Below are 26,290 nucleotides of genomic sequence, written 5' to 3'. Positions count from 1 at the left end.
GATGTTTTATCCTTGATTGTTTTAGTTCAATCTAACAACATGAAATCTGTTTACTCAATACCCAGCCTATAAAACAGTTGTATAATGCCCTCCGGGGCTCTCGAGGAGCTCTTTCAGCTCTGAAGCAGTAACCCTGATGATAGAGGAACTTGACCTTATCCTGGTACCAGATCTTAAAATCACAGCCCACATTTTGATTCATTCAGCAGTTCAAATAGATCTGGTATTATGCTCACTGACAGTTAACCAATCAGAGCTCATTATACAGGATTACAATAAGAAATGCAACATCATCTGGCTAACTACTGAGCTTCATTCATGTAAAACAGAGACATAAAAACGGCATGGATGAGTCCTCACGGTGCAGTGGTTAATACTGTTGCCTCGCAGCGAGAGGGTTCTGGGTTTGAGTCTGGGTCTGGGCCCTTCTGTGTGGAGTTTGCATGTTCTCCCTGTGCCTGCGTGAGTTTTATCTGGGTACTCTAGCTTCTTCCGATAATCCCAAAAACATGCACATCAAATTAATTGGCTACTCTACATTCCCCCCCTGGGTGTGAGTGTGTGAGCATGTGTGATTCCCTGTCTGTTTGAGTTGTCCCTATGATTGACTGTCGGCCAGGGTGTACCCCGCCTCTCACCCATTGCCAGCTGGAATAGGCTCCAGCCGCCCCTTGACTATGCTTGGATTACTGGCACAGAAAATGAATGGATGGACGGATTCCTGACATAGAAATAACTTTCAGGCAAGCATGTTTCTTTGATCTGTGAGAGAGACTTTAAATTAGCTATCCTTAAGAAACCTCTACAGCAGCTTCCATGTCAACTGGAAATGACACATCACTCACTGCTAGTTGGTTAGAGCAAAACAAAACAAAATAACCAATGACAACCAATGACAACCAACACAACCACAATGTCAGGTTGACTGAATGAATCAGACTAGCTTGATTCCCAATGAGGATTACAAGTTAGGATATGTTGACTTTTGTCCCTCAGCTTTACAAAAGTGCAATAAAAAAATTGCTCAAGTGTTCCTTTAATATCAGCTAAATCAGCTGTGTTGGCCTTTTCATTTGTAATAGAACAGTGATTATAAGATAAGTAAAATGCAATATAGCATCTTATCAGGGATTATAGATTCGGTCAGATTGTAATGCCAGCCCTTAATTTACTGCCTATATCTTAACTGCTGTGTCCTGTGTTCTGTTTACATCTTTACTCTCTTGTCAGGAACTTGGATTCACACCTTAAAGGCATCATCAGTATAATTACTACAGGAAGACTGAATGAACTCCAAAAGCAATGTCCTGATTTAACACAAAGATTATATGTTTTTGAGACAAATATGCAACAACAATGGTGCCCCAGGGTCCCAAGACTTGAAGAACCCAGCTGAAGACAGATGAACTGATAAAAGACAGCTATCTGCACGCCTGGTGGGGTCAGATCTCAAACCCATAAACAACATAACTGTCCATTTTATCAGACTTCAAGACACCTTATTGCTGCCATCAGTTGTGCATGCCAAAACACCTGACAGAATGTTAATAATTCCAGAGGCAGTGAGGACATGTGTGAAATGTGTGTTACTCATTAAACACTATAATCCTGATCAAAGTTCCCTCTCCCTGCTGTCTTTATGGACATGTTTAGACTGGCATCACAGAAACACGTTTCTGCCTGGGTAGCGGCATGGGATCTGGAGGCAGTTTGAGGAAAACTGTTGCACTGATTGGAGTCTTTGTGCTTCTGAAGGTATGGAATTTTTAAAGTATTTAATTATCCTGAAAAACAGACATTGGAAAACAAAGTCTTAATTTGAGATGTCTTTTTGTGTGCCAGGTGCAAGCTGTTCCAACACCTACTGGTTGGTTCCTACTAACTTTACTCTTTATATGCATTCTAAAACAAGCTTCTTTGTTACTTTTCTGCTCTGACAATAAATTATCTTGCGGTTAAAGATGCAGATGCTGGTGAACTGAGGGATGACATACTTGAGATCAACAGAGGTATACTTTTTAAGCCCTGTCCACTGCTGATAGATGCATTGTGATTATGTGCTCTGTTGACTGCTCTTCACATATCTATGAGTAATATTTACATGTGCTTTTTCCTCATTTCCAGGGTTAAAACACCTGTTTGAGGGAGACATCGCCGGTCATGTAAGAAGAGTGTCTTTGTAAAGGTTATGTTTATCAAGAATCTAAAAATATGTTTTGAATGTTTTCACTGTCTGTTGCAGCCCAGCAGAAATGCAATCCTAGATCAAACAAGAAGATGGAAGTTTCCCATCCCCTATATCTTAACTGACTCTTTAGGTACACCGTGCACAAGGGAATATATTTCTGCTAACAAATAATTTGACTTATAGTTGAAGTCTTTACTGATTTGGAAAATATTTTTCATTATTCTAGAGTTGAATGCTAAAGGTGTGATCCTCCAGGCTTTTGAGGAATACCGTTTGAGATCTTGTATAGACTTCAAGCCCTATGAGGGAGAAACCAGCTACATCTCCTTCGTCAAACTGTCTGGGTGAGCTGCAGTATGCCTAAGTGTTTCAGGGAGATCCTGGTCATTGCACAACTTTATGAGCAATGCTGTCAAGTGATCAAATGCAAGGCATAAAATACCAAAGATTATGAAATGCTGATGTGAAGAAAAGCTCAGTAACATCCCCTTCAGTTGATTGTGTCACAATTTTCCGAATTTTCCATCAATTCAGATGCTGGTCATATGTTGGAGATGATAGAAAAGGCCAGAATGTGTCCATTGGTGACAGGTGTGACACTAAGTCCATTGTGCAGCATGAGCTTCTTCATGCTCTGGGCTTTTACCATGAACAGTCTCGATCAGACAGAGATGATTATGTCAAAATCTGGTGGGACCAGATTGAAGAAGGTGGGTCACGGTTTTTTTTATCATTATCCTATCAAAGAAACTGTACCAATTTAACAATACATATATTCAGTGAACTCGTGTGATATTCAGTCAACTGAAGACAGTAAAACATAAGATAGACTCAATGGTTGTTCTGGACTTCCATCATATTACACAATCTTCCTAGATGAAGCAGCCTGGTTGTCATGAAAATTCCATTGTTTCCTTATTCTGTACTGTAAGGGGTTCTTGTCCATTTGGCTGGCTTAAAAATTGAAACTGAACATTCATTCCTGACCTGGGAAACAATAGGCAGTTTCACTTGGAGGATGAGGTTTTGTTCATGTTACACAATCTATTCTTTTTCCTCAGATTGTTTAAATTGACTTTAAATTGACACGCATAACATGCATGTTAACCATGTTCACCATCCTAACATAGCATGTTAACATTTGCATGCTAATTAGCACTTAAACACAAAGTCATTCATTTTAGTCATATTAGATACAATTTCACAATTTTATCCATGCTATGCCTTCATAAAAGTTTGCACCATGTGTGAAATCAGAGTGTAAACTTTTCTTGTCACTAAACCTCTCTAAGTCACAGAAGTATTACCAAGGCCGCGACCTTCATGTCTTTAATGGTAGCTACAGCCATGTAACTAACAATACACAATTTAAACAAATGATCATACTTGCAAAATGATAGGAGCTTTGCTTCAGTATATAAATAATTGTGTGGTTGTACTCCACGCAGGAGGTGCTATACTACCAATCAAACTATTATTAACACAGCAATGCTACTCTCTCCTCATAGGAAAGGCGCACAATTTCAATAAGTATGAGGATGACTTCATCACTGACCTGAACACACCGTATGATTATGAGTCCATCATGCACTACAGACCACTGTCCTTCAACAAGAATGAAAGCATCCCCACAATCACCACCACCATACCATATTTTAATGAAATCATTGGCCAGCGGCTGGACTTCAGTGCTATAGACATCACTAGGCTGAACCGCATGTATGACTGTGGTGAGTATCTACTTTCATGCATGCCTTAAGGATAGAGAAAGGGTACTGGTTTACTTCCTGTAACCAGGCAGAGACAGTGGTCAAGAATCTCTAACTCCCTGCCCAACAAGTACATTCCAGTTTGGTATAAATGTCAGTAACTTGCAGTGGGAGCTGGCTTATTGTCACACTAGTCCTGAAAAACATTTATGTTCTCATATTATGTTCTTATCTCAACTTTGCCAGAAATTCATCAGCTTTGGAGCCCCAAAAATATTTCATTTCAAAAAATCCATCCCACTGATGCTTTGTAGAGCCTCCATATTTCCCTAATCAAATACTGCCCCTCTTCAGGTTTTGAAGGTTGACTCTTGATAACTGTCCTGTTCCAGCCAACACACACACTCTCCTTGACCAGTGCTCCTTTGAGCTCATCAACATCTGTGGTATGATCCAGTATGAGGACGACAACTCGGACTGGGTGCAGACATTGAGCAGCCAAGCTGATACAGACCACACCCTGGCGGGGCGCTGCAGAGGTACTGAACATATTTTACACATCATACAGAAAAGTATATCAAACATAAAATTTCAACAATATAACTATATCTCAAAGAAATTAATTTGATAATGAAAAGGGTGGCAGTTGTGGGTTTTTCTTTCCACTGAATGGAGGGTTATCCGATTTTGGGGGGCAAATAAGTGGGAGATCCTTCATTTTTCTATGTGCCAAAATTACATTTTATTTAATCCTTTTCTTGTGAAATGTACTGTAGGAAAACAATTCAATACGAATATATTCGTCTACATTTCATTCTGCATTGTAAGGACTATGTAAAGCTAAAGGTGTCATGTGAACATACAGTCTAATATAACACATATCCAACACAATTAGTAGTTAGGTAACTTCCACTCCTACAACTGGGGATAATTAAACATATCCTACTTATCCAATTATGCTTAAAATCACGGCTGATTTTAGAAATTAGGGAAAATAGTGTCACATTTTTTTCAAGTCAAATCAAATACTGAAAGCCCTGAGGAGGGTCTCTCTCTTTTTGTACCCCTCTCCTCAATCCAACAAAAACAAAAGCATGTAGATTAATGTGCATTACTATACAAAAATACCAAGGAAGGTCAACTGCAGAACGAGACCATATGTTGTAAATTGTAAAATAATATATCTCATGAATATGTTAATAAGAAATATAAAAGGTGAAAACTTAAAAAAAATTAATCATCATCAACAACTTAATCTATGTGTCCAACTGAGCATAAAACATTTCTGTGTATCTGTAATAAGTCTGTATTTAATTCTTGAAAGTTTTCCCTTGAGAAAACAACAGCTTCTTATACAAAAAAAATATTTTTTAGTATACAGCCTCAATGCCCAATTATGCAAGTGCTTTTATTTGGATAAAATTGGATAAAATATGACAATAAGTAATAAAGTAATATATTGGCCAAAATCTCATTCTCACTCAATATCACATTCATTTTACAAAATATGTACTAATGGCCGCTTCTCTTCTTAGATTCCGGATACTACATGAAGTTTGACACATCTTCTGGCGCAGTTGGAAACAGTGCCTTGCTGGAATCACGTATCCTCTACCCCAACAGAGATGAGCAATGCCTGCAATTTTTCTATAAGATGACTGGAGCAGCTGGGGACAAACTGGTGATATGGATCAAGACTGATGATGGGACTGGGACTGTACACAGTCTCAGAAAGATTCACACCATTACAGGTATCATATGTTACCCTTTTTTTTCTTTTTTTTTCAATATAGTGCCTGAGGATTGTAAGACTTATTAGAAACTCACTCTTTAGCACTTTCTTTAAAATTAATGTTTAAATAAATCCCACCAAATCACCTGTTTTATATCTTTCAGGTGATGGAGATGATGCCTGGAAAATAGCCCATGTGACTCTCAAGGTGACAAAGAAGTTCCGTTATCTCTTCCAAGGCATCAGAGGATCAGACAGCTCCTCAGGCGCTATCTTAATCGATGACATCACTCTTAGTGAAACCACTTGTCCTAGTGCAGTCTGGCAAATCCACAACTTTACAAACGTTCTCATCACCTCTCCAGTTGGCAGCTCGATTAAAAGCAAGTGCTTCTACAACCCAGAGGGCTACTCATTTGGTATCAGTATTTACCCAAACGGAAGAGACAGTGTCTCTTCAGACTATGTCGGTATGACCATGCACCTCTGCAGTGGGGAAAATGATGCAGTGATGGAATGGCCAGCCAAAAACAGACAGGTGACCATTGTAGCCATGGACCAAGATCCCGATGTAAAACTGAGGATGTCTTCTACAAGAAGCTTCACCACAGGTAGGCCCAGGACACTGGCATTTAGAACAAAGAAAGTTCACTAGCTAGGTCTATAGCCATGCAGTAGTTACATTTTTTTTAATGTTAAAAACACAGATTTTAAACAAAAATGGTACTGCATATTAAAATGCACTTGCCAACTGTGTTATAATTAGTAATTAGCATTTTTACTTCAAAGTCCTTATCTTGTATGTAACAAAAAATTAAATCATTAAAGCTGAGGTGTGAAAGGTGCCACTCATGGTGAATTAGTATTTGACAGCAATGTTCTACAGTGCTCTTTAGCATTCAGTTTTATGGCTGACAACTTGACTGTTTTGCTCCCTTTTCACTAATCTCTTCAGCTGTTTCTCCAGCAGCTGTTTTCATCACAAAGATTCTTATAAATCCACTTTATGGCCCAGCACAGAACAACAGAAAAACAGTTAGTGTCTAGCTGGTGGCAGGTAAGGAGCCAAATATTTGTGGAGTGGAGACAAACACAAACATTGCTAACCATATTGCAGTTTTTTCAGTTGTTCTTTTGTTTCTTCTTTTATCAGAACAACACAGTTTTTTAAAATTCTTATTTTATTTCTTAATTCTGGCCATCTGATGAGTGTAAGAACGTAATATTCACTGTCCTTAAGTTCTGTATAGATCTCAACTGCTGATGGAAATATCTGGCTCATTAGCTGCTAAATGCATCACTTTCATTTACAAGCAACCCTGATTACACACACTTGTTCATTCGGTCCATTGTTAAAGAAAAAGTATTAATTATAGAGGATTTAAACAGCCCATGCTGCATTTTCTTAACCAACAAAACCATCACCATATTTTCAAAAAACCATACTAGTACAATACTAATATTTTTAGCAGCTCACCATCAGCCACACCTCCCTTCTCTGTTTCTTCTGACCAAGCTGACAAAATTCAGAAATGCATAACATGTTTTTTTTTTCCTTGACCGTATTCCCCTTCAGACACTCATGCCCGCTGGAACAAACCCACAGCTACTTCAGGAGCAGTGTGGGATGCAAGCTGCCAGTGCTACCGTAGTCAGGACTTTGGCTGGAGCACATTCATTTCTCACAACCATCTGCACAGGAGGAGCTTCCTCAAGAATGACGACCTCATCATTACTGCTGACTTCAATGGTGACAATCAGAAATATCAAGTCTTCTACCTGGATCTACCATACTACTCTTATATCAGACTGTTTGTTAATACACACAGTCTGCCAAACAGCAGCTAATTATTTTCTACATTTTTTAAAAATACCTTTCCACAAATTCTATCCACTTATAACTGAAATAAGTTCAGTCCCCCCATTTTTTAAAATCCTATCTCAATTTTTTATATATCAACATTTTTCTATGTTATTATTCATTTAAATTTAACCTGAACATTTCAGTCACATTTTATTGTACATTTTAATTAACCTGTTGTTCCGTCAGATTTGACCCACCTGATCAAGACTGAGGTTCCTATAAAACTAGCTGCACCAAATGACGACATCACGGATGAGAAGCCAATCAGTGAGGTGGAAATAAGACAGGAGGCTCCAAAACACAGAGAAGCACGTTCTGTCAATCCCTGTAATCCCAACCCTTGTTTTAATGGAGGCGTGTGTGTGGAGAGTGAAGGGAAAGCCTCATGCAGGTGTGTGTTTCTGTTTGTGGGGTGGATACACAGGGGATACAATTATTTACAATTTTATACTTGTCGCCAAGAAAAGAAAAGTCATGTGGCTACTACAGTTCTAAACAACTAGTCATGCTGCAGGAAATAAAGGAAAATTCTGTCTGCTGCTTTTCAGGTGTGTGACGAGCCAGACCACCTACTACACTGGTAAAACCTGTGAGAAAATGAACATAGACCGAAGCATTCTGGGAGTTCTGATAGGCGGCGCAGTGGGGTTCATAGTTCTTACACTGGCCATCTACACCATCATCAGGAGAGCTCAGTGAAACACATTTCAAAGGAATAATGTATCTTCTGCACTGATGCCAGTAATGAAATCACAGGAAAATTGTTTAAAGCACTAGAAAGAAAAGCAAATTTACTCATTGGACTTATTTACACTAAGTGCATCCTGGGCCTGATATCTGTGTATCTCTGGTGCATCCTCACATGGAAAAAAAAAAAATGCAGTTTTGTTCCTTAAACTATGTCTAGAGATAAGACCACTCAAATCTTAACCTTCACTAAAGTACAAATTAATGCAGGATTCACTTTCAAAATACTTTAATCATGAAGCAATAGTAGCAGTAAATTGCAAACTACACTTCATCCTGCATCAGAAAGAAAAAAGTTGAACTAAAAAAACAAGGGAAATTTCAACTGTCAAGTTTTAGTCTAACAACATTTTGTAGGAGGATAGCATCAGTAGTTTAGTGTCTCCTGAGTTTGTTTTATTTTATGATAAAAATAATCAAATGTTGTTTGCTAAATGACTTCTGACTTCTGAAAAATGTATAGTTTGAATTGAAATTTCTCAGTCATGAACACTGTAATGAACAATAAAAGTCAATATATTCCTTTGTTTTTATTTCATTACATATTATTTCTTGTACATATAACTTAGATACATACAGCGGTCAAAAACATATATGTATACAGATTTCATATCACGTCTTTTTTAACAAAATCATCAAACCAAGCCAAACTTGTCTGTTTTATCGTATATACAGTCAGCACTCATAATAATGACCTATACGGACATGTAACATCCACAAAGTGGTTTATACAGTGGAGAGAATGAAGCTTGAGAAGTGAAGAAATACTTATATATACATATAATGTATGTAATATTTGCATAGTATCCCCTGTCGCAGAATTTGATTGAATGTAAAATCTTTGTCATATTCAGCTGAGGATGATGAAAATCATTACTAGCACTATGACCACTACAAATAATAATAATAATTCAATCAAATATTATCAAACATCATTGTTCAAGAATTAACTTGGTTTGAGGACACCCATTTACACTTGTGTAATAATCTAACTCAAACTCTAAGATGTGTTCTGTTGCCGGTTATCAGTGGAACTGCATACACATGAGTTGCTGTTTCCATCATCACAATCTGAAATGTAGAAATAACCCAGTATTTACAACATTTATAGACTAAAATTTATAGACCCGGAAAATATATTTTCTGCTTAAATGAGGTGTAAAACTGATTAGCTGCTAAGTTGATATGGCATTTTAGAATTCTCTGTGTGCTGTATGATTCTGTTTATATGCTAGATGCAGCTGCAAGCTGTTCTTGAAATTTTCTATCATTGAAGATACACAAAATGTACGGATGCATGTAAAAAGGGACTTATAATAAATGACTGACCTTGGACTTCATTTGTCTTTTGTGTATGTGGTTGAAGTTGAAGTCTCCTTTCCTTTTGATTTTCCCTAAGGGCAGAAACAGAGTTATGGTGCATGTTTTACAGTAAAATTCTGGATAGACCTTAATGGGATACTTACCATTATGAGCTTTAACAGTTCCTCTCGAACCTGTTAATAATAACACAAAGCTTTAAAATTTTGCAAATTGAAAATAACTAACTAACTAACTAACATAATTACTCGACAGAGTTTTGAGCCCCCTGACATGAAATCCTATGGCCCCTATGGCTTAAAAAGGAATTCCAACACTAAGGCATTAATGCAGTGTGTTATCTTGCCTGATCAGTTTAAACTTCCTGTTTAAATGTCATGGAAATTAGCGATAAAGAACATCTCTCGCTGCTCAAGACAGATTTTCAATAAATCAGTAAACATATTGATATGAGGGATGTTACTAACAAAATGAAAACCCTACCTTCTGCTCTCCAAAACACCCGGTTAGTAAAATGAAAAGGCCCTGCAAGAGACAAAATCAAGTGTAACAGGTTTTAGTGTTTTTATGCAAATATCTTTGTTTGAAAAATGTTGTTTACCATATTTCATAGCTTTTCTCTTTTGAATCCTATTGACATTAGCTGTTGGAGGTAATCTGATGATGAACAGGGAAATTAAAAAGTACAGTATTGATGTGAAGGGCTGGGTCATGGATTGGTGTCAAATATGTGTCTTCAACAATGGTGGGCCAAGGTAAAAATATATAACACTGATTCCTTACTTTCAGTGTTAGTTGCCCAATCATTCACTATATAGACGAAAGTATCCAGACACACCTCTCCATGGTGCTGTTTGATAGGGCCAGACCCCTTACTTCTAGTCAAGGGAAATCTTGAGCTAATCTCCCAAGGAATTCATGTACTTCACATGACCAAGAAGCATCACGAGTTCATGTTCTTGCCATAAATTGTCTCATTTTTCAGGACAACTATATCTACATATCCTGGCCTTTTGTGTCTTGGCTTTGCTATATTATACATAGACATTATATACATAGGCCAGGCCCCTTACTCCCAGTGAAGAGAAATTTTAATGCTTCAACAGACCAAGACATTTTGGACAAAGGAACAGTTTAGGAAAGTCCCTTTTCGATTCCAGCATGACTGTGTCCCAGTGCACAAAGCAAAGTCCATAAAGACATGGTTGGATGAGTTTGGTGTGGGAGAACTTGCCTGGCCCACACAGAGCCCTGACCTCAACCCCACTGAACACCTTTGGGATGAATTGGATGAAGACTGCGAGCCAGGCCTTTTTGTCCAACATCAGTGCCTGAGCTCACAAATGCTCTATTGCATGAATAGGCAAAAATTCCCTAAGAAAAATCTTGTGCAAAGCCTTCCTCCAAAGCCTTAAAGAATTTTTGGGGGAATCTTAGGGGATAAATAAAGGAATTCTGATTCTGAATCACTATTCCCAGAATAGTGGAAGCTGTTATAGCTGCAAAAGTGTCTGTGTATTTAGAATGCAGTGTCATTAATGACCTGTTGGTGTAATGGTCAGGTGGCCCAATACTTTTGCCGATATAATCCATGCACGATAACTTATGTGGGTGTTAATGAATCACTCATTACCAATTCAGTACAACAGCAGTGATCTATCAGAATTTTAAGCAATCAGCATTTGCCACTGAATATATGATGTATGTCTAAATATACAATACCAATCTACCATGCTGATAATGACTTTAATGCTCTGTTCAGGTGTTGGGCATGATATGACAATCTACATCAAACAGAGTATGGCAAGCCTTTTTGACATTGAATCAGTAGTGATGATAGTAATAGTAATAGTGGAAAAGTCAACAACTGTCCATAACGTAATTTTGAATGGGAGCAATTTTCACTCATCACAATATTAGTTACTGAGGCCAAAATATTATTTCGTTTTAGAGGAAATCTAAATTTTAATTTTAGACTCTTGTATTGTATATTTTTACAATGCTAAAATCTAAAAGTTCTGACAAGTCAAAATTAAATTTTTGATATGTTGGCTTAGAAGTTTAACTTATGAACACAAGAATGTAGTTTCAAATATCTAGTACTGCACTTCAGATAAAATATCTGCAAAGAGTTAAAATTTTATTCATTCTAGTAACAATTATATTTGAGATATCTAAAATTTTTTAGTCAAACTGGAAACATATCAACAATTAATATGGGAATTTCAGTAACATATTTGAAAAATGTCACACATATTCTTATTTCTTATTTTTTACTGGTCACAAATAATGAGTGATATGTTTAATTAAATTTAAGATATGTGAAAATCAATTGTAAATAGTTAAATTGCAATTTGGTGAAAATTTATCAGTAACATGATGAAATAGTTTCACTGATATCTTAAATAAACATTTTAAACAGATTTAAGTCATTTTTAAACAGGGTTTCTTTTAATTTACCTGGAAGGAATTGAGGATGGCGAAACTGTAGTTAGCAACAGTTAACATGGGACTGTCATCTTCCAATATGAGCAGAGCGAAGCCAATAATCCATGTTACTCCAAATACAGGTGTTAGAAAAACCACCACTTTAAGGATACTTTTGGCTGTCTCCTTGTCACCTGCCTTACTGCCATCTGGGACAGAGGACTTCATCAGAGTAACAAGGACGACCACCATGGAAAAGAGATTTGTCAAAATAACAGTTCCCACAGGGAGGAGGAAAGCATGTATGGAGCCCTCCAATAGTCTTTCAAAAACAAGCCAGCATGTTTTTGAATCATAGTAGGACTTATTGGTGTATTTGCAATACACATAGCTAGATCCCACTATTAGGATTGGGCAAACATAACCTACGATGCTGGAGAAGAACATGAAGACTCTTTTCCTCAGTGGGCTGAAGACAAAGATGAGTTGGTGGACAAGCATGACACTCATGCACAGCATCCAGCTGAATGTGGCTAAGAAAAATAGGTGCTTGCATATGGTCAAAATTAGGCACCAGTTGTTGCTGAGAGACTCAGGGGAAGTAGAAGCCAAGAAACTGCAGTCAGCGAGCAAGAGGAACGTTGCAATGTTCACCAGGGCTGTGTGACGGAAATGTGAAAGGTTGGTCTTGACCACAGCTGACCACACTAGAGACTCAATGATTAGGAAGATCAGCAATGAGCAGATGGACACACCCAGGCCCACGTGAGTAATCATATCTAGGACGTCAGTGGAAATATCACTCTTGGCCATGAGGACAGAGAATGAAGTCAGGTGGTTGCACTCGCAGAGTGTGTGGTTAACATCACTTATTTTGACAATGCATCCTGCATCTGACCAGTCCCTCTCTGTGGTGTTCCAGAAGACACAGAAAGGTTTGGTTGGATTCAGCCGATCACTAGGGAAGTCCAGTCTAATTTCTAAAGAAGAGTCATTGCTGTTCTCTAGTGTGGCTGATATTAAGAGGCTAGTAGGCACTGTTTGGCCAAAGTTGTTTCTTAATTTGTCCATTAAATTTTTCACAGCAACCGTTTTCATTATTCCTGTGGTCTTGTTCAGATTCACGTTGATGTCAAACAACGACACATTGCAGTCTCTACTTGAGCAGAATTTGAGCTCCAAGTTTTGACTGTTAATTCCATTGCTCTTGTTGACATTGACGTTCTTCACCAGACCCTCCACAGACTCAAGGTAATTTGATGACATGTGCTGCACAGTAGACACGTTCACCCCATTCCAGGTCTTGTTCAACATATTACTTGCTGCATCAACAAAATCCTGAAACAGAAGCATGATAAATCAAATCAGAGGTTAAGGCACATTTTATTTAGGGATCTCTATCCACGGAACCTAAGAATCGTTATCTGTGTCAGTCTGGTCATAATTGAATGGATGAGTGTCAGCCAAAATAAAGCCAATTAAAATCTAATCCTTTCTTTACTACTGCTGCCCTCCTTCATCACAGCCACATAGTGCAACCATTTAACTCCATATACAAATGAAAATGAGAGTGTGCGATGGTGAAGAAACATTTAGGCACACTCATATGGTTGACTCTTTAGTTCTACCAAACAAAACATCAAAATTATCGAAACATTCAATTATCAGATTATGATTTAGGGTGGATGCTGTTAATCATTTTTTGCTGGTTATTTTTTCTTTTTTGCCCTCTCACACCCAAGTAGGAAGGGTAATTTCTGAAGAAATTGTAGATTACTGTAAATGGAGCAGCTGATGCTGTAACTGCAATGCTGGCATTCAAAGTTGAATAAAAATAATTTTTAAAACATCTGGAATATTTTAACTGATATTCAAAAACTTAATTCAAATTATTGGCATTAATGGTGGTTTTAATGAAGCTAGATCAATGGGAATTAAATTACCTGGAGAGCTACTAGCTGGAGCAAATTTACTCAATCAAAATCAAGATACATCCAGCCATATGGGCAAGGTCAAGCATTAACCTTCAATAAGCTGAATATATAATATGGCAAAGGAAATAGTCAACAGGGGCTTACAGGAAAAACATCGTCCTGCAAGGCAACGTTTTCTGTTGCTCTGGCCATCAGATTAAGCACGCTGATGGACGCACTAACGTCAGCGATAGTGTCACTGGAATCAGAATCAGATGCAGACTGGTTCTTAAGTCCTTCAAATATATTCATGGCCACGTTCTGGGTAGCCCCAAGTCCCTTCAGGAAGTTCTAAAAACAAAAACACATTATCTCCATATAACTCTTTTTGGCTTCCATATCATATATATTTTTGCTTGGACAAGCTTGTCTCATAATTGTAACTTTTGTAATTAACACTAGCAAGCTAGCATTATATCTAAAAAATATTCAAACAAGATAAAAATGACTATCAGTGGAGTCTTTGTTTGTATTAGTGTGATTCATAATGTTTTCAATAAAACCATTAATCATTTTAATGATCCTGTAAACTAATTTAACCATGTCCTCAGAGTGAGGTGTATGAGGTGACACAGTAAAGAGACAAAATTTCAATAGTCATCTTGTGTACATTCAGAATAAGCTACTGGCCACAGTAGAATTACTTTGGAGAATGTCTCTAGAAAAAGAACCTTTTCTTTTCTCAGTTTTTGGGTCCATTAATGCATAAAAGCCAAAATAAACTTAACGATAGGCTAAGGCTTCATACAGTGTTAAAGACATTAAATATTGCATTATAAATGAGCAGGCTATTTTCTGACATAAAAAGAGCAAGAAAGAATATAATTCTAGATGTCATGCACACTCACGTCTGCAGCATTTAAGACTTTTTTCAACTCTTGGCTGACGCAGCTGTGGAACACCATCTGCCAGATACTGCCTATACAAGTGCGTGACTTAAAACCAACCCTGCCCACTGGACATGTGTGATTAATCACAGTGTCTCCATCAGGTGTTTTTGGCCAAATCTCACCATTTAACTCTTCTTCACTGCAAAATTTTGCACCCGCTTAGAGAAAAACATAGGGAATCATTAGATGACACAAGAGACAGTGCAAATAAATATAACTGTAACAAAGTGAAACAGTGTTCTCACAAAGTAAGAATATCACTATACTATAGATCAAATTTAAAGTAAGGCAAATTTAATTAAATAAGAATAATTTACAGGAATCAATTACCATAAATTACTGGGATATCCACTTGTGCACTTTTTTTCTGTAATATTGAGTTTTGAAAAGTGACAGTAACAGATTGTGCTTCAGTTGTTTTCTTGCAGCTGAGAGGAACTTTGAATGCATAGACCAAGTTATCTCCATCCGCTAAAGAAAAATGAATAATGGAGTCAGAGTTAGCTTAGAATAGAATTTGTATGTATTTGTTTGAAAAATTTGCATCGTAACATTTTTGTAGCTAACAAAAAGAAGGAAAGATCTGACAGAAGTATTTATCTTACATTTGTGAAATAGATCAGATTTCCTTACGCCCATGTAGCTCCACCAGACATCAAAGCTCTCTGAACTGTTTAAGATGACGGCAGTGACCTGTATGTCAACACTGTCAGGGCTCAGCGAACAGTCTGCAGTAAGAGGGTTGATCTTCAAGTTAATCTCATCAGGGAGGAGTGCCACACTCAGGTGTGTCTTGGCCGTATGCCTTACTGATCCACGAGTGAATCCACACTCATATGTACCTGTAGGGAACATGATGTTGAATTCACACTACAGCTGCATATGGTATGTGAATGGCTTTTTCTCAGAGGGCTCTGATTACTGGCAGATATGTCTTTGAATTAAGGAATCTAGTTTCAAACAAAATGTCAAACTGAATTTAAATTACAGCATCCCCGCTTTTTGGATGCACTTCTTATAGAGATGCACTGATAACTTCTGTGGTGCAAAAGTGGCTGGCATTGGTGGAAGAAATACTAACAGTCACGCTAGAAGTACGTCAGTACCATTATGCCAAGATTTTCTATAGCCTTTATTGTCAAATATTTTGGATAATTTTACCTTATAAGAGCTATTACATGTGAGCACCGTCCAGATTTAGACCACACAAGCCATAAAGTCTGAGAACAGCTGATTTCATCTTTGATAATAGATTGAGCTCATCCCTTATTTTTTTAATGTAAAATCCTAATGGGTGAATTAAATATAGCTGCAACTTAATGGGATGGAGTGAAATAGCATCAAATGGAAAATACCCAAGTAAATTACATGTCACAAACTATTCAGTTCACAGATGGGACAAAGCAACTTTTTATGCCTGCTTGTCCGCAGAGATTTTTCACCTATCACATTCCAAGTACTGCGACTGTCGGTCAGGGCCCAAAGCTCATGATCCCTGTAGAACTATCATGTTCTTCTTTCTGATAATTACATTTCCGATCAATAAGTACACAAGTTCCCCCATGACCCTGCACAGATTAGTGGTACTGAAAATATATGGATGGAAGTACACAAGTTAAAACGAAAATGATGTCTTAGCAAATGCAAATTTCATTTCAGTTCAACTTTCATTTAAGCAAGGCTCAGTGTGAAATATTTGTACTTACCTGCCCAAATCCCTGTCACGCTGTGGAGTGTAACTGCAACACAAGACTTGTATTTGTCTGTGGAACAGCTGTAGTTCAGTTTCACCACACTGCCTGTGTTGAGCTCAAAGCGCTCATGCTTCTTGCTCATATTCCAGCCAGCGCTTCCCATGACCTCCTCAAACACACACTTCAGCGCTGGAGAGGACATGTAACATACTGTGCTACTTGGGGACTCCATGGTGACCATTCCTGTGTGAAAAAGGCAATATGGTACTTATGATTAAGTTAAGAACAGGAGGTATAGCTTTTCAATGACAGCCCAGTGGCTTGTGAGCCACAGTAGTCTAAGATTCACTATGATGCATATTCATACATTCAGTGGTAATGATTTAGGTGTTTGGTGACAAGTTTGAACAATGACAATTTATCTTACCTAAACTGCAGCTATGAAGATGAACTCAATTTCCCTTTTGTCAGATTTATACAAAATGTATCTCTTAATCTATGATGCAGATTTTCAGTAAATTTCAGTGGATAAACATCAAAGCCTTACTTTTTGTTACTACCAAAACCTTATCTCAAATGTTGGAGAGCTCCAAAATCATCAGTCTGTTTGTAAGCAAAATGACCAAAATGCTTTCCTCTTGTTAACATGCATTCCATAACCATCCATCCCAAAGTCAGTAATAGGTGGACCATGGTCAAGGTCCAGTCCCAGACACTGTCCTACTGCAATTACTAAAAGCAATGTGATGAGCCACTATTAGACAAAGCACAGAGGATACCCACTCGAATCTTGATTCTCCAACTCATAATGCTGATGCATTAGGGTCACATTATAAACTTGTGAGTGAGACCAATAAAAATGCTTATAATAGTCTGTTGAGAGCAGGCACTACAACAGCTAAAAACTGTTACAGAGACATCATGCTATAAATGAAATGACAACACACAGCATCACTTTTTTACTGACCTACAGTGTCAACCCAAAGTACAGCTCCAAAACTGGTTTCCAGATTAGTCACGATGTCTTGAAGTTTAGAAGTTTGAAATCTGACGTTGACTCCTGCCTCAAAGTCAACAATGCTGTCACTTTGCCTTGAAGATTTGGAAAGGAGAGATTACTGGTTAGAGAGACAGAAAGTAAATTTTGTGATAAAAGTAATATGAGATTTGCAACTGAAATGCACCTGATATCAAATGATGGGGCATGCCACATGAAGCTAGGTAATGGGTATCCTAACAATGACAGTTATTACTCCTAATTAGGGATGGGCATAAGTAGTAGATTGCTAATCGGTCACATCTTCTATTCAGTCTTTTCTCCTTTACCAACTATGGATTGTGTACATGTGCATAGGGAAAAAATAAGAAAAATGTCTTTTCCACCTCAAATTACATTTAATATGTTTCAGTCCAGTTGTTGCATTATGGGTTGTTTGTTGCCCCGTTACTGTTTGCTGTTTATAGTGAGTCTGCCTATGTCATGGCTTTGCAGAAGGTTGTGTGGAGAAGCAGAGCTGCTGCGCAGCCAGACCTTCTGAAGGTATAACATTCATTCAGCCCTGATCTGGAGCTGTTTTTCAGTGGGACAAATGTTTGTGTTTTTAACTTTTGGGATTAAAAATAGATTAATCTTCACTTTTGCTTATCAAACTGTATGCAGCAGTGAGCTGATACAAGCATCTTGACCCAGGCAACACAGAAGATTGATACTGTCAGCACAGTTGTAAGCTGGACACCCAAGATTAGTATCTATTTTGGTATCTGAAAATTGTGAAACATGGTCACAATTTGTCCTTCTGTTCCTGAATTATGGTATTGAATAATGGCCAGAAAATATTCTGATACCACAGTGAAGTTGACCTTCGACCTTTTGGAGATAAAATATCACTTCTTAATCATTTTATCCTATTAGGCATTTGTGTAAAATGTCTCTCTAGCAGTGCATTCCTCTACAAGATGTACTTCCTCCAAAAACTCTACCTGTCAATTTTTTAGGTCACATATATTTAAAGTTGTCATAACACAGGTAATTTCACTCAAATGTTTCCTTTGAAAGAAAAAAAAGACAAATCAAATTAATAAATCCATATCTTTGCAAAATACAATACCTCAGACCAGTTACATTCAGGTACTCAAAGCCATTCAGTACTTCAAAGGCAGTTACCAACTTTGAAAAGAAAGAACACTGCATCATTTACATATATATACATCTTGAAATATACAAATTTGCAATGACAGAGACATATACTTGGGTAGTTTTGGAGGAATCCCAGGTGGCTGTACTCAGCATAACTGATCCATTGATATGAACTGTGTTGATTGCAAACATTGTCATTAGTTTCCATTCTAATATCAGCAAGCAAATACTTTCACTTTCAGATAAGAGTGTATTTTATCACACTAGTTTACAGAACGCAATAAATTATCAACTTAAAAATACTTCTCGACAATACTACAAAAATGAGGGAAATTTGTAGAACATCAAGGTGGTTACCTTTGACTTTGGCAACGCAGAGTGGTACAATATGGGACACATTTTGGTTGCAAGTATTTTCTCTGCAACAGTTGTAAGAATAGCACACTTCATTGCTCCACGTGTATCCAGATAAGCAGTTGCAAGTGGATTCATCTCCAATGATCAGGCACTCTAGACAAAGAAGTTGTCAAATCCATTAAAACCTGGTTTCAAATGTTAAGTATGTCTTTCTAACATTAAATATAGATTTTAGCAACAAATAGACAGAGCCCAAATGTTTTTTCATATTATGAACTTTGATAATAGTTTAAGAAAAAAACATCTAAAAGAACATAATGTATTCTACCACTGCATTTGCATAGAAAAAAAGCGATATTTCTTGTTTCTTATAAATATATACATGCAAAGTGCAGAGTGCCTAACAGGCTTAGGTTTTACCAAACCAGAAGCTCCTGCAAAGAAAAAGTAAACCTGGCAACAGAAATTTTGGTCTGTGTACAAAACAAGAGTAGTGGGTTAGCCAGCCAATTGTTGGGGGTAATTTTGTCTTTTGAGTCTCAGCTTCAACTTCAGTGCTGCAACTGAAACACTACTTTTGCAATGAATAGATTTCAGAAGGGTAATGAATAATGTATTTCATCTCAATAAATATGCTGCTTTGGATCTGCTGGTTTTGGTAATAATTGGCCATTTGCTACAAACTGCCTCTGTCACACACTTAAACCCATAGTTGCAGATTTTGAAAAAGGAGCAAATGAAATACAGGATAGGCCGGTACTACAAAGCAGGATTTGTGCTTAGTGAGGTAACTTAACTCTGGGTTTTCAGTGTCACAAATGTGTCATGAGTGTCATGGTTCATTTCATATTGAGGACAATGCCACAATGGTAACTTACACTGCACACCAAGCCTGCTCCGAAGCAGCTTATGTTCAAAAAACAGATCAACAAGTATAAAGACACTGCCATTAGCATTCATAGAAGAGACCAAGGTGTAATCCAGTAAGGACTGGGCTTACAGCTGTCTTTCCTGTATTAAGCATCTGTGTCACTTTTAGTCTAGATTGTGTCTTTAGCTTCATATTTGTCCAGTATTATAATTTATAATTAATTGTGTGTAAAATATGCCACTCTGTTGTAAGTAGTCTTGCTCATGTTTGCAATTGGTCATATGCTGCTAACACTGCCCATTTTATGTGAACAAGCTAAGGTCTGTTTAGCCCCCACATCCACAAATGCCACCAGTCCACCAGTCAAAAACTCACTGCCAGAAACCTACGTGTTATATTTGACTCAAACCTCAGCTTTGACCCCTAAGTCAAAAAACATTGTCCAATCCTGCTTCATCCAACTGTGTATGATCTCCAGACTCAAACCACTCCTCCCACAGTCTGACCTCGAAAAGGTGATCCATACCTTCATTTTCTCCAGCTTTGACTACTGCAACTCTCTTCTGTCCAGCATCTCCTACAAATCCCTCTCACGCCCCCGACTAGTTTAGAACGCAGGAGCTCGGCTTCTTACTGGTTTTAACAGATGACATGACATCACGTCACATCACCTCTATCCTCGCTTCCCTTCACTGACTGCCAGTCCATTTTAGAACTGATTTTAAGATTTTGCTGATCACTTTTAAAGCACTTCTGGGTTTGGCTCCAAGTTATGTAACAGAGTTGTTGACCCCCCCGTGAGCCAGCCCGAAGCCTGATATCATCGGGCAGGGACCTTCTGGTTGTTCCAAAGTCGAGGTTAAAAACTAAAGGTGACTGGGCTTTTGCTGTCAGGGCTGCTTGGCTTTGGAACGACCTTCCAGAGAAGATAAGACTTGCAAGGTCAGTGACTTCTTTTAAATCACTTTTCAAGACCCACTTTTTATAGACTGGCTTTTATGCGATGTTGTCTTTTTACTGTGCCTTTTAACTTATTGGTTTTGAATTGTATATTTCCATTTTTTTTAAAACTTCTTCAGCATTTGTCTAGTTGTATTTTGTTTATTGCCTTCTATTCATATACAGTTTGTCGGTTTTGTTTTTAAAAATTGTTAAGCACTTTGGAAACCTAGTTTTTGAAAGGTGCTACACAAATGACGTTATTATTATTATATTGGGAAATCCTGGGCTGACTTATTGAACATGATCACAGAGCTTGACTGCATTTGTTGGGCTTAGTGATCCCAGATAACTGCAAGATATCATTGTGCTTTTAAACTTGCTTCATTGCACAGGCCTCAGGAAAATTGAAAAAAAACTAAGCTTTAATAAATAATTAATAAATTACAGCATGTCCTAATCTCACTGGCTGCAGATACACACAGAATTTCTAGTGGCGATTATGGGGTATAGGGGCACAGGACAGAAGACTGCAGGTTCTCCCTAACAGGAAGCAGCAGGTTTAAATTCTGCCTAATAAGGGAACAAATGAATGACTTCTGGAATTTGCTGGAATTTTAATTTGTGGACAAACTAAAGATCCAACAAAATAGATTAGATCAGGTAGCTCTAATTAGACTCTATTTGTTACCTTGAATTCCTTAATCTGCTCCTCACTCTATCAAAAAAAAAAAAAAAACTGTTTGGAATTTTAACCAAAGAGAGAAGAAAGTGCTCCACCATGATACCTGCTACTAGTTCATTGTGTAAGAGTGTCACTGTGTGAGAAACTCCATCAGTATCTGTAACTTGGAGATCAGTTGTCGTATTCAAAATTGACAAGATGGTCTGGGCTTCCAGTGTGATGTTACTCTCAACCATCAGCTCAGCAACGTAGACATCTTCTGCAACCACAGGAAATATGATACATGCATATATATGTTATCTTTTTGTATTTTTAGCAACTCAGTTAAGCTGGAAATGGATTTAATGCCTGACAATATTTAATTTCGGAATTAAATATTTTCATGGTTAAAATGCAAATATGTAGAATGTTTCTGTTCTCATCCTTGCGACAGATTGTCAACATACTGCAGTTAAACATGACAATGTCATCTACGTTTCATTTCAGTGCATGGTAGGTTTTTCAGTATAAAAGCCTGGTGTCACCATAAAACGGTACAGCAAAATTAAATGGCATTATATTTTATTAAATAATTAAATAAATAAATGTCCATTCTATTGGAATGGAAAGCACTGCAAAATTGGGTCAGTTCAGATCATGGTGAGACCAGACCTTTAATACTGACCCAATTTGTAGGGGGGGTTTGGAGGAATTCCAATAACGCATCTTATATGACTGTAGATTAGTGACTCACCTGCTGCAAAGACCTGCAATGGTAAGAACAGGAAAAAACAGAATTAATTTCAAGGTAATTATAACATTTAAAACAGTTTATATCCATTTAACACTCAAAATTTTGTGCATTCAAACAGAATAAAATTTAGGTAGAAAATTTAAACAAGAACTACTTGGTTATATTCTTTAAAAACAAATCACACATTAGACCGAGAAAGCCCTTTACCTGAAAGCAGATATACACGGTTCCAATCAGGAACATAAATACTCTGGAACACATTGTTACTCTGGTGGGAAAAAAAATGTGTAAGATAAACTAACAAGAGCAACATTTAAAGTGAAAATGCAGAATGTTCAGAAGTGCGCAAACCTACATACTTTCATGTGTATGATTACCCTTGTGATGGTACAAAAGAAAGTCATAAAAAATTAAATACAGCTTAATTAATCAAACTAGATAAACATGATTTGATTTGTGAGTTACTTTTCTCAACATCAACCAGTTCATGTTTGACTACGAGTCGGACAGTGCTGCAGCTACACTATTACAACATGTTTATCCAAAAGCTTTCATGGCACTCTAATCAGCAGCTATCTCTTTTGCCTTCCAAAGTATAGAAAGCGTGTATTTTAGCTTTTCAGACTTGTTTGCATCACTTTGAATTTGGACTATGAATAGAAACCACTTGTTGGTGGTTTTTCTTGTTTGATGTGAACAGTGTGCTGTTCACTCCTGCCCACAGGAGTGGTGGCATATACCCAGTGTGGTCAAAGACCCGTTGTTGTAGTAGAAGTTCATGTCCACATTATTTTCTTATTGAGGTGAGACATGTCTTTTAGCCATGGTTACACTGTAATTATACAACACCGGACCAATCGACCATTACCTCAGTGTTTCAAACTAGCAGTAAATCTGCATCCACTCTGTATGGGTTTTCCCAGGGAGAGGAAAAGCTTTTATGTAGAACAATTCCTCCTGTTAAATTTAGAGTAATTTACTCATTCACTTACTCTGACTTTTCATAGCCAGACACTTATACATGTAAGTAAACAAATCTCCATGCAGTCCACCTTTATGATATCACAGAACAATGTATTGGTTCTTTTTTTTGCCCCCTGGAAGAATACAGTTCCTGTTAACAACATTCTGTTTGAACTTATCCGTATTGCTGGAATAGCATATAAATTTTAAATGATATTTTTAAAGCTTTTCATCTTGACTTTAAACATGACATTTGGCTTAAGATAAATGAGTTTTGGGAGGGACATAGGCGCAGTTGTTCCAACATTTAACAGAGTCAAGTTAGAGAGGTAGTTTTATAAATATGCTTTTGCTATTTACACTTACACCCTAATTTCAGAGATACTGTCTATCGTACAATTAAGTGGCATATAAAAATATATTAAACCTCTTACCTTGGCGTTACACTTTACATCATACAGAAAGAAGACAATTCACCAGTCAGTTTTGCTCCAGTGATCAAGCAGAAATCTGACTGTACTCCATATCTATCAGGTACACATCAGTAAGGTCGACGTAAATGAACACACCTCTTAGAAAGACTGGTTTAGGCTAGTGTGTGTGTTGAGGGTTGTGTGTGTTGGTGGGGTTGGGTGGGGTGGGGTTGGGGGTTATGGGACACACTAATTTCCCAACAACTTTCCCAACAGACAATTTGCATGGATGGCAAAACTCCATTTGGATAGATAAACACAGAGCCTTCCAGCTTTCCATGAATATTTGTCTACCAAATCAAGCATTCTCTTTCAGAAGGTCACAGAACTCAACCTGTATTCTCTTTGAGACATGCTGGCCTCATAAAAACTGGTGCTGAAGATTCTTGAGAATCACAAAACGGGATATTTTCTGTCTCAAAAGATGTTCCCAATCCAGCAATAAGCATGATCGCTTGAAGTATGAGTGGACACCAAAATCACATACCACATAGACTGATGACAATCAGTGACGTAAAATCTGTTTTTACGTCTTTACTTACTGTACCTATTATGAGCTTATTAAATACAAGGCATACTGATCAGAAACAAAAATATGCTCTGCAGTATTAAAACGCTGCTTATATATTAAAGTAACAATGATGATAAGTATAGTATAGTATAGTATAGTCTGTAATAATGCAATGATGTTCATGATGCATGATGTTCATTTTGTAAATTATGGTCCCAATCAAAGTAAAAAGGAAATTAAACATTGTATGTTTATGGTATGGCTATCTTGTGATTGACAAGTCTCCACTAAGGTGTGTCCTCAGGTTCTCAGATCCAATCAGTGTCCTCCCCAGCTCCATCCTCTTGTACAAATATGGTCAAGTCAGGCTCCGAACAGTAGTCCTCAAACCAGTTGGTGTCATCTGTGAGCTAGGCAGAAAACTAATTAAGACCCCTGCTTTACTGCTTTGCATTTTCATTTGTCTAATGTAATTAGCAGTAAGTAAACTAGCAGTCTAATAAACACATTTTGTTCACTTTGCAAAATGAAGTTCTTCTACTGTATCAGTAATCTGGTGATTTTATGGGACATTGTTGTGTTATTGTAATGGATTTCTTTATATTTTGTTTGAACAATACTATTCTTTTTCCTGAAATGGAAAGCATTCCATGGAAAGCAAGCTTTAGGTTAGCAAAATTTTCCTAAATAATTAATCTTAGATGGGAAAGACACAAACAACCTCATAAAATAGCACTTGACGTTCTGTGTATGTGATTTATCTTCACTGCAAAGCAGTAGGGGTTGAAATATTTTTTTAAATGTGAACTACTAACTGCTTTGGGTGAACTCACCCAACTGAAGGGAAAACAAAAAAGCTTCTGCTCTTTGCATTTGCTCATGGCTTCCCTGTTTCTTTCAGTTCATTTATAGTATAGTATAATGAAAACGTGGTTTAGTATTGTATTACCTAACCCTTACAACTAATTCTGACTCAGCATTTCAGCAGTGTAGTCCCAGTGTAAGTTCTCCAATGCAATGTAAGCTGGGGGAGTAGGTTATGAATAAATATGCGTCTCTTTCAAAGTTAGACATTTTGGGAAATACTCTTATTCACTTTCTTGATGATCTACAACAATGTTATTGACTATCAAATTTGTTAAATATATAACCTGATTAGCCTCGACTCATTCCTATATTTCCAGAGTCCCATGTTCCCCAGTTATAAGGTCAGGCTTAGTTTTATTATACCAGGACACAATAGTAGGGTTCATGAATACTGAATATTGAAAATTGAACTGGGGAACATTCCTGATTAGCTTGGTACATTGACTGGAAACAGGGGGGAACAGTTAGGCTACTTCCTTCCAAAAGTGAAAACAAATTTGCCTACCAATGCCTTGAAATCAATACTAACTAATCTTAACTAATCTTTACAAAAACTTTGGACTTTTGTTTTCCAAGTTATTCTAAATACAGTATATAGACAAAAGTATTGGGATAGGCCCGTTTTTCAGGTTGAGCTTGGCCCCTTACTTTCAGTGAAGAGAAATCTTAATGCTTCAGACATTCAGACAAGACATTTTGGACAATGCTATGCCTCCAACTCTGTGGCAACAGTTTGGGGAAGGCCCTTTTCTATTTCAGCATGACTGTGCCCCAGTGCACCAAGCAAGGTCCTTCAAGACATGATTGCATAGGTTTGGTGTAGAAAAAATTGACTGGCCCACACAGAGCCCTGGACTCAACCTCGCCGAACACTTTTGGGATGAACTAGAACAGCGATTGTGAGCCAGGCCTTTTCATCAGTGCCTGACCACAGTCTCGCTTTACTGCATGAACGGCAAAATTTTCCAGAGAAACCCTTCAAAATCTTATAATCTTCCCAGAAGAATGGAAGCTGTTATAGCTGCAAAGCTGTCTATGTATTTAGATTGCAAAGTCCCCTGTAACATGGTGTAACCATATTTTTGTCTATATGGTGTACCTCTGCTGTTGTGTTTACAGTATTTAAAAAACCCCAAATAAAATCTGCAAGTCCCGCACTGTTGACCTTCCAGCACAGTTGGGATGGAACACACACATAACCACAAGTTGA

The 26,290-nt window shown here is 37.5% G+C and overlaps 2 protein-coding genes across 2 annotated transcripts; one reads left to right on the top strand and one right to left on the bottom strand.

Annotated features, from left to right (window-relative positions):
* Window positions 1-1,628: 1,628 nt before the first annotated feature.
* On the top strand, window positions 1,629-8,390 carry mep1a.2 (meprin A, alpha (PABA peptide hydrolase), tandem duplicate 2). Its single transcript, XM_046372231.1, has 14 exons — window positions 1,629-1,755; window positions 1,843-1,867; window positions 1,962-2,009; window positions 2,125-2,162; window positions 2,243-2,318; window positions 2,415-2,532; window positions 2,723-2,898; window positions 3,697-3,918; window positions 4,290-4,436; window positions 5,433-5,648; window positions 5,794-6,240; window positions 7,206-7,379; window positions 7,680-7,884; window positions 8,042-8,390. Exons 1-14 carry the CDS (start codon window positions 1,693-1,695, stop codon window positions 8,190-8,192), a joined length of 2,106 nt encoding a protein of 701 aa, XP_046228187.1. The 5' UTR covers window positions 1,629-1,692; the 3' UTR covers window positions 8,193-8,390.
* A 68-nt stretch (window positions 8,391-8,458) lies between these two features.
* On the bottom strand, window positions 8,459-23,893 carry adgrf3b (adhesion G protein-coupled receptor F3b). Its single transcript, XM_046372230.1, has 18 exons — window positions 23,664-23,893; window positions 22,474-22,534; window positions 22,267-22,279; window positions 21,637-21,792; window positions 19,039-19,191; window positions 18,793-18,854; window positions 18,653-18,711; window positions 17,512-17,636; window positions 16,557-16,787; window positions 15,456-15,692; window positions 15,181-15,321; window positions 14,809-15,008; window positions 14,066-14,251; window positions 12,021-13,325; window positions 10,044-10,085; window positions 9,707-9,736; window positions 9,570-9,634; window positions 8,459-9,311 (listed from the first exon to the last, which is right to left on the bottom strand). Exons 2-17 carry the CDS (start codon window positions 22,525-22,527, stop codon window positions 9,578-9,580), a joined length of 3,051 nt encoding a protein of 1,016 aa, XP_046228186.1. The 5' UTR covers window positions 22,528-22,534; window positions 23,664-23,893; the 3' UTR covers window positions 8,459-9,311; window positions 9,570-9,577.
* Window positions 23,894-26,290: the final 2,397 nt, after the last annotated feature.

This window comes from Scatophagus argus, chromosome 19 (genome assembly GCF_020382885.2).
Source record: "Scatophagus argus isolate fScaArg1 chromosome 19, fScaArg1.pri, whole genome shotgun sequence".
Classification (NCBI taxonomy): Eukaryota; Metazoa; Chordata; class Actinopteri; family Scatophagidae; genus Scatophagus; species Scatophagus argus.
The sequence above is the reverse complement of the archived record's forward strand: the minus strand, read 5'-3'. Positions and strand labels throughout refer to the sequence as shown.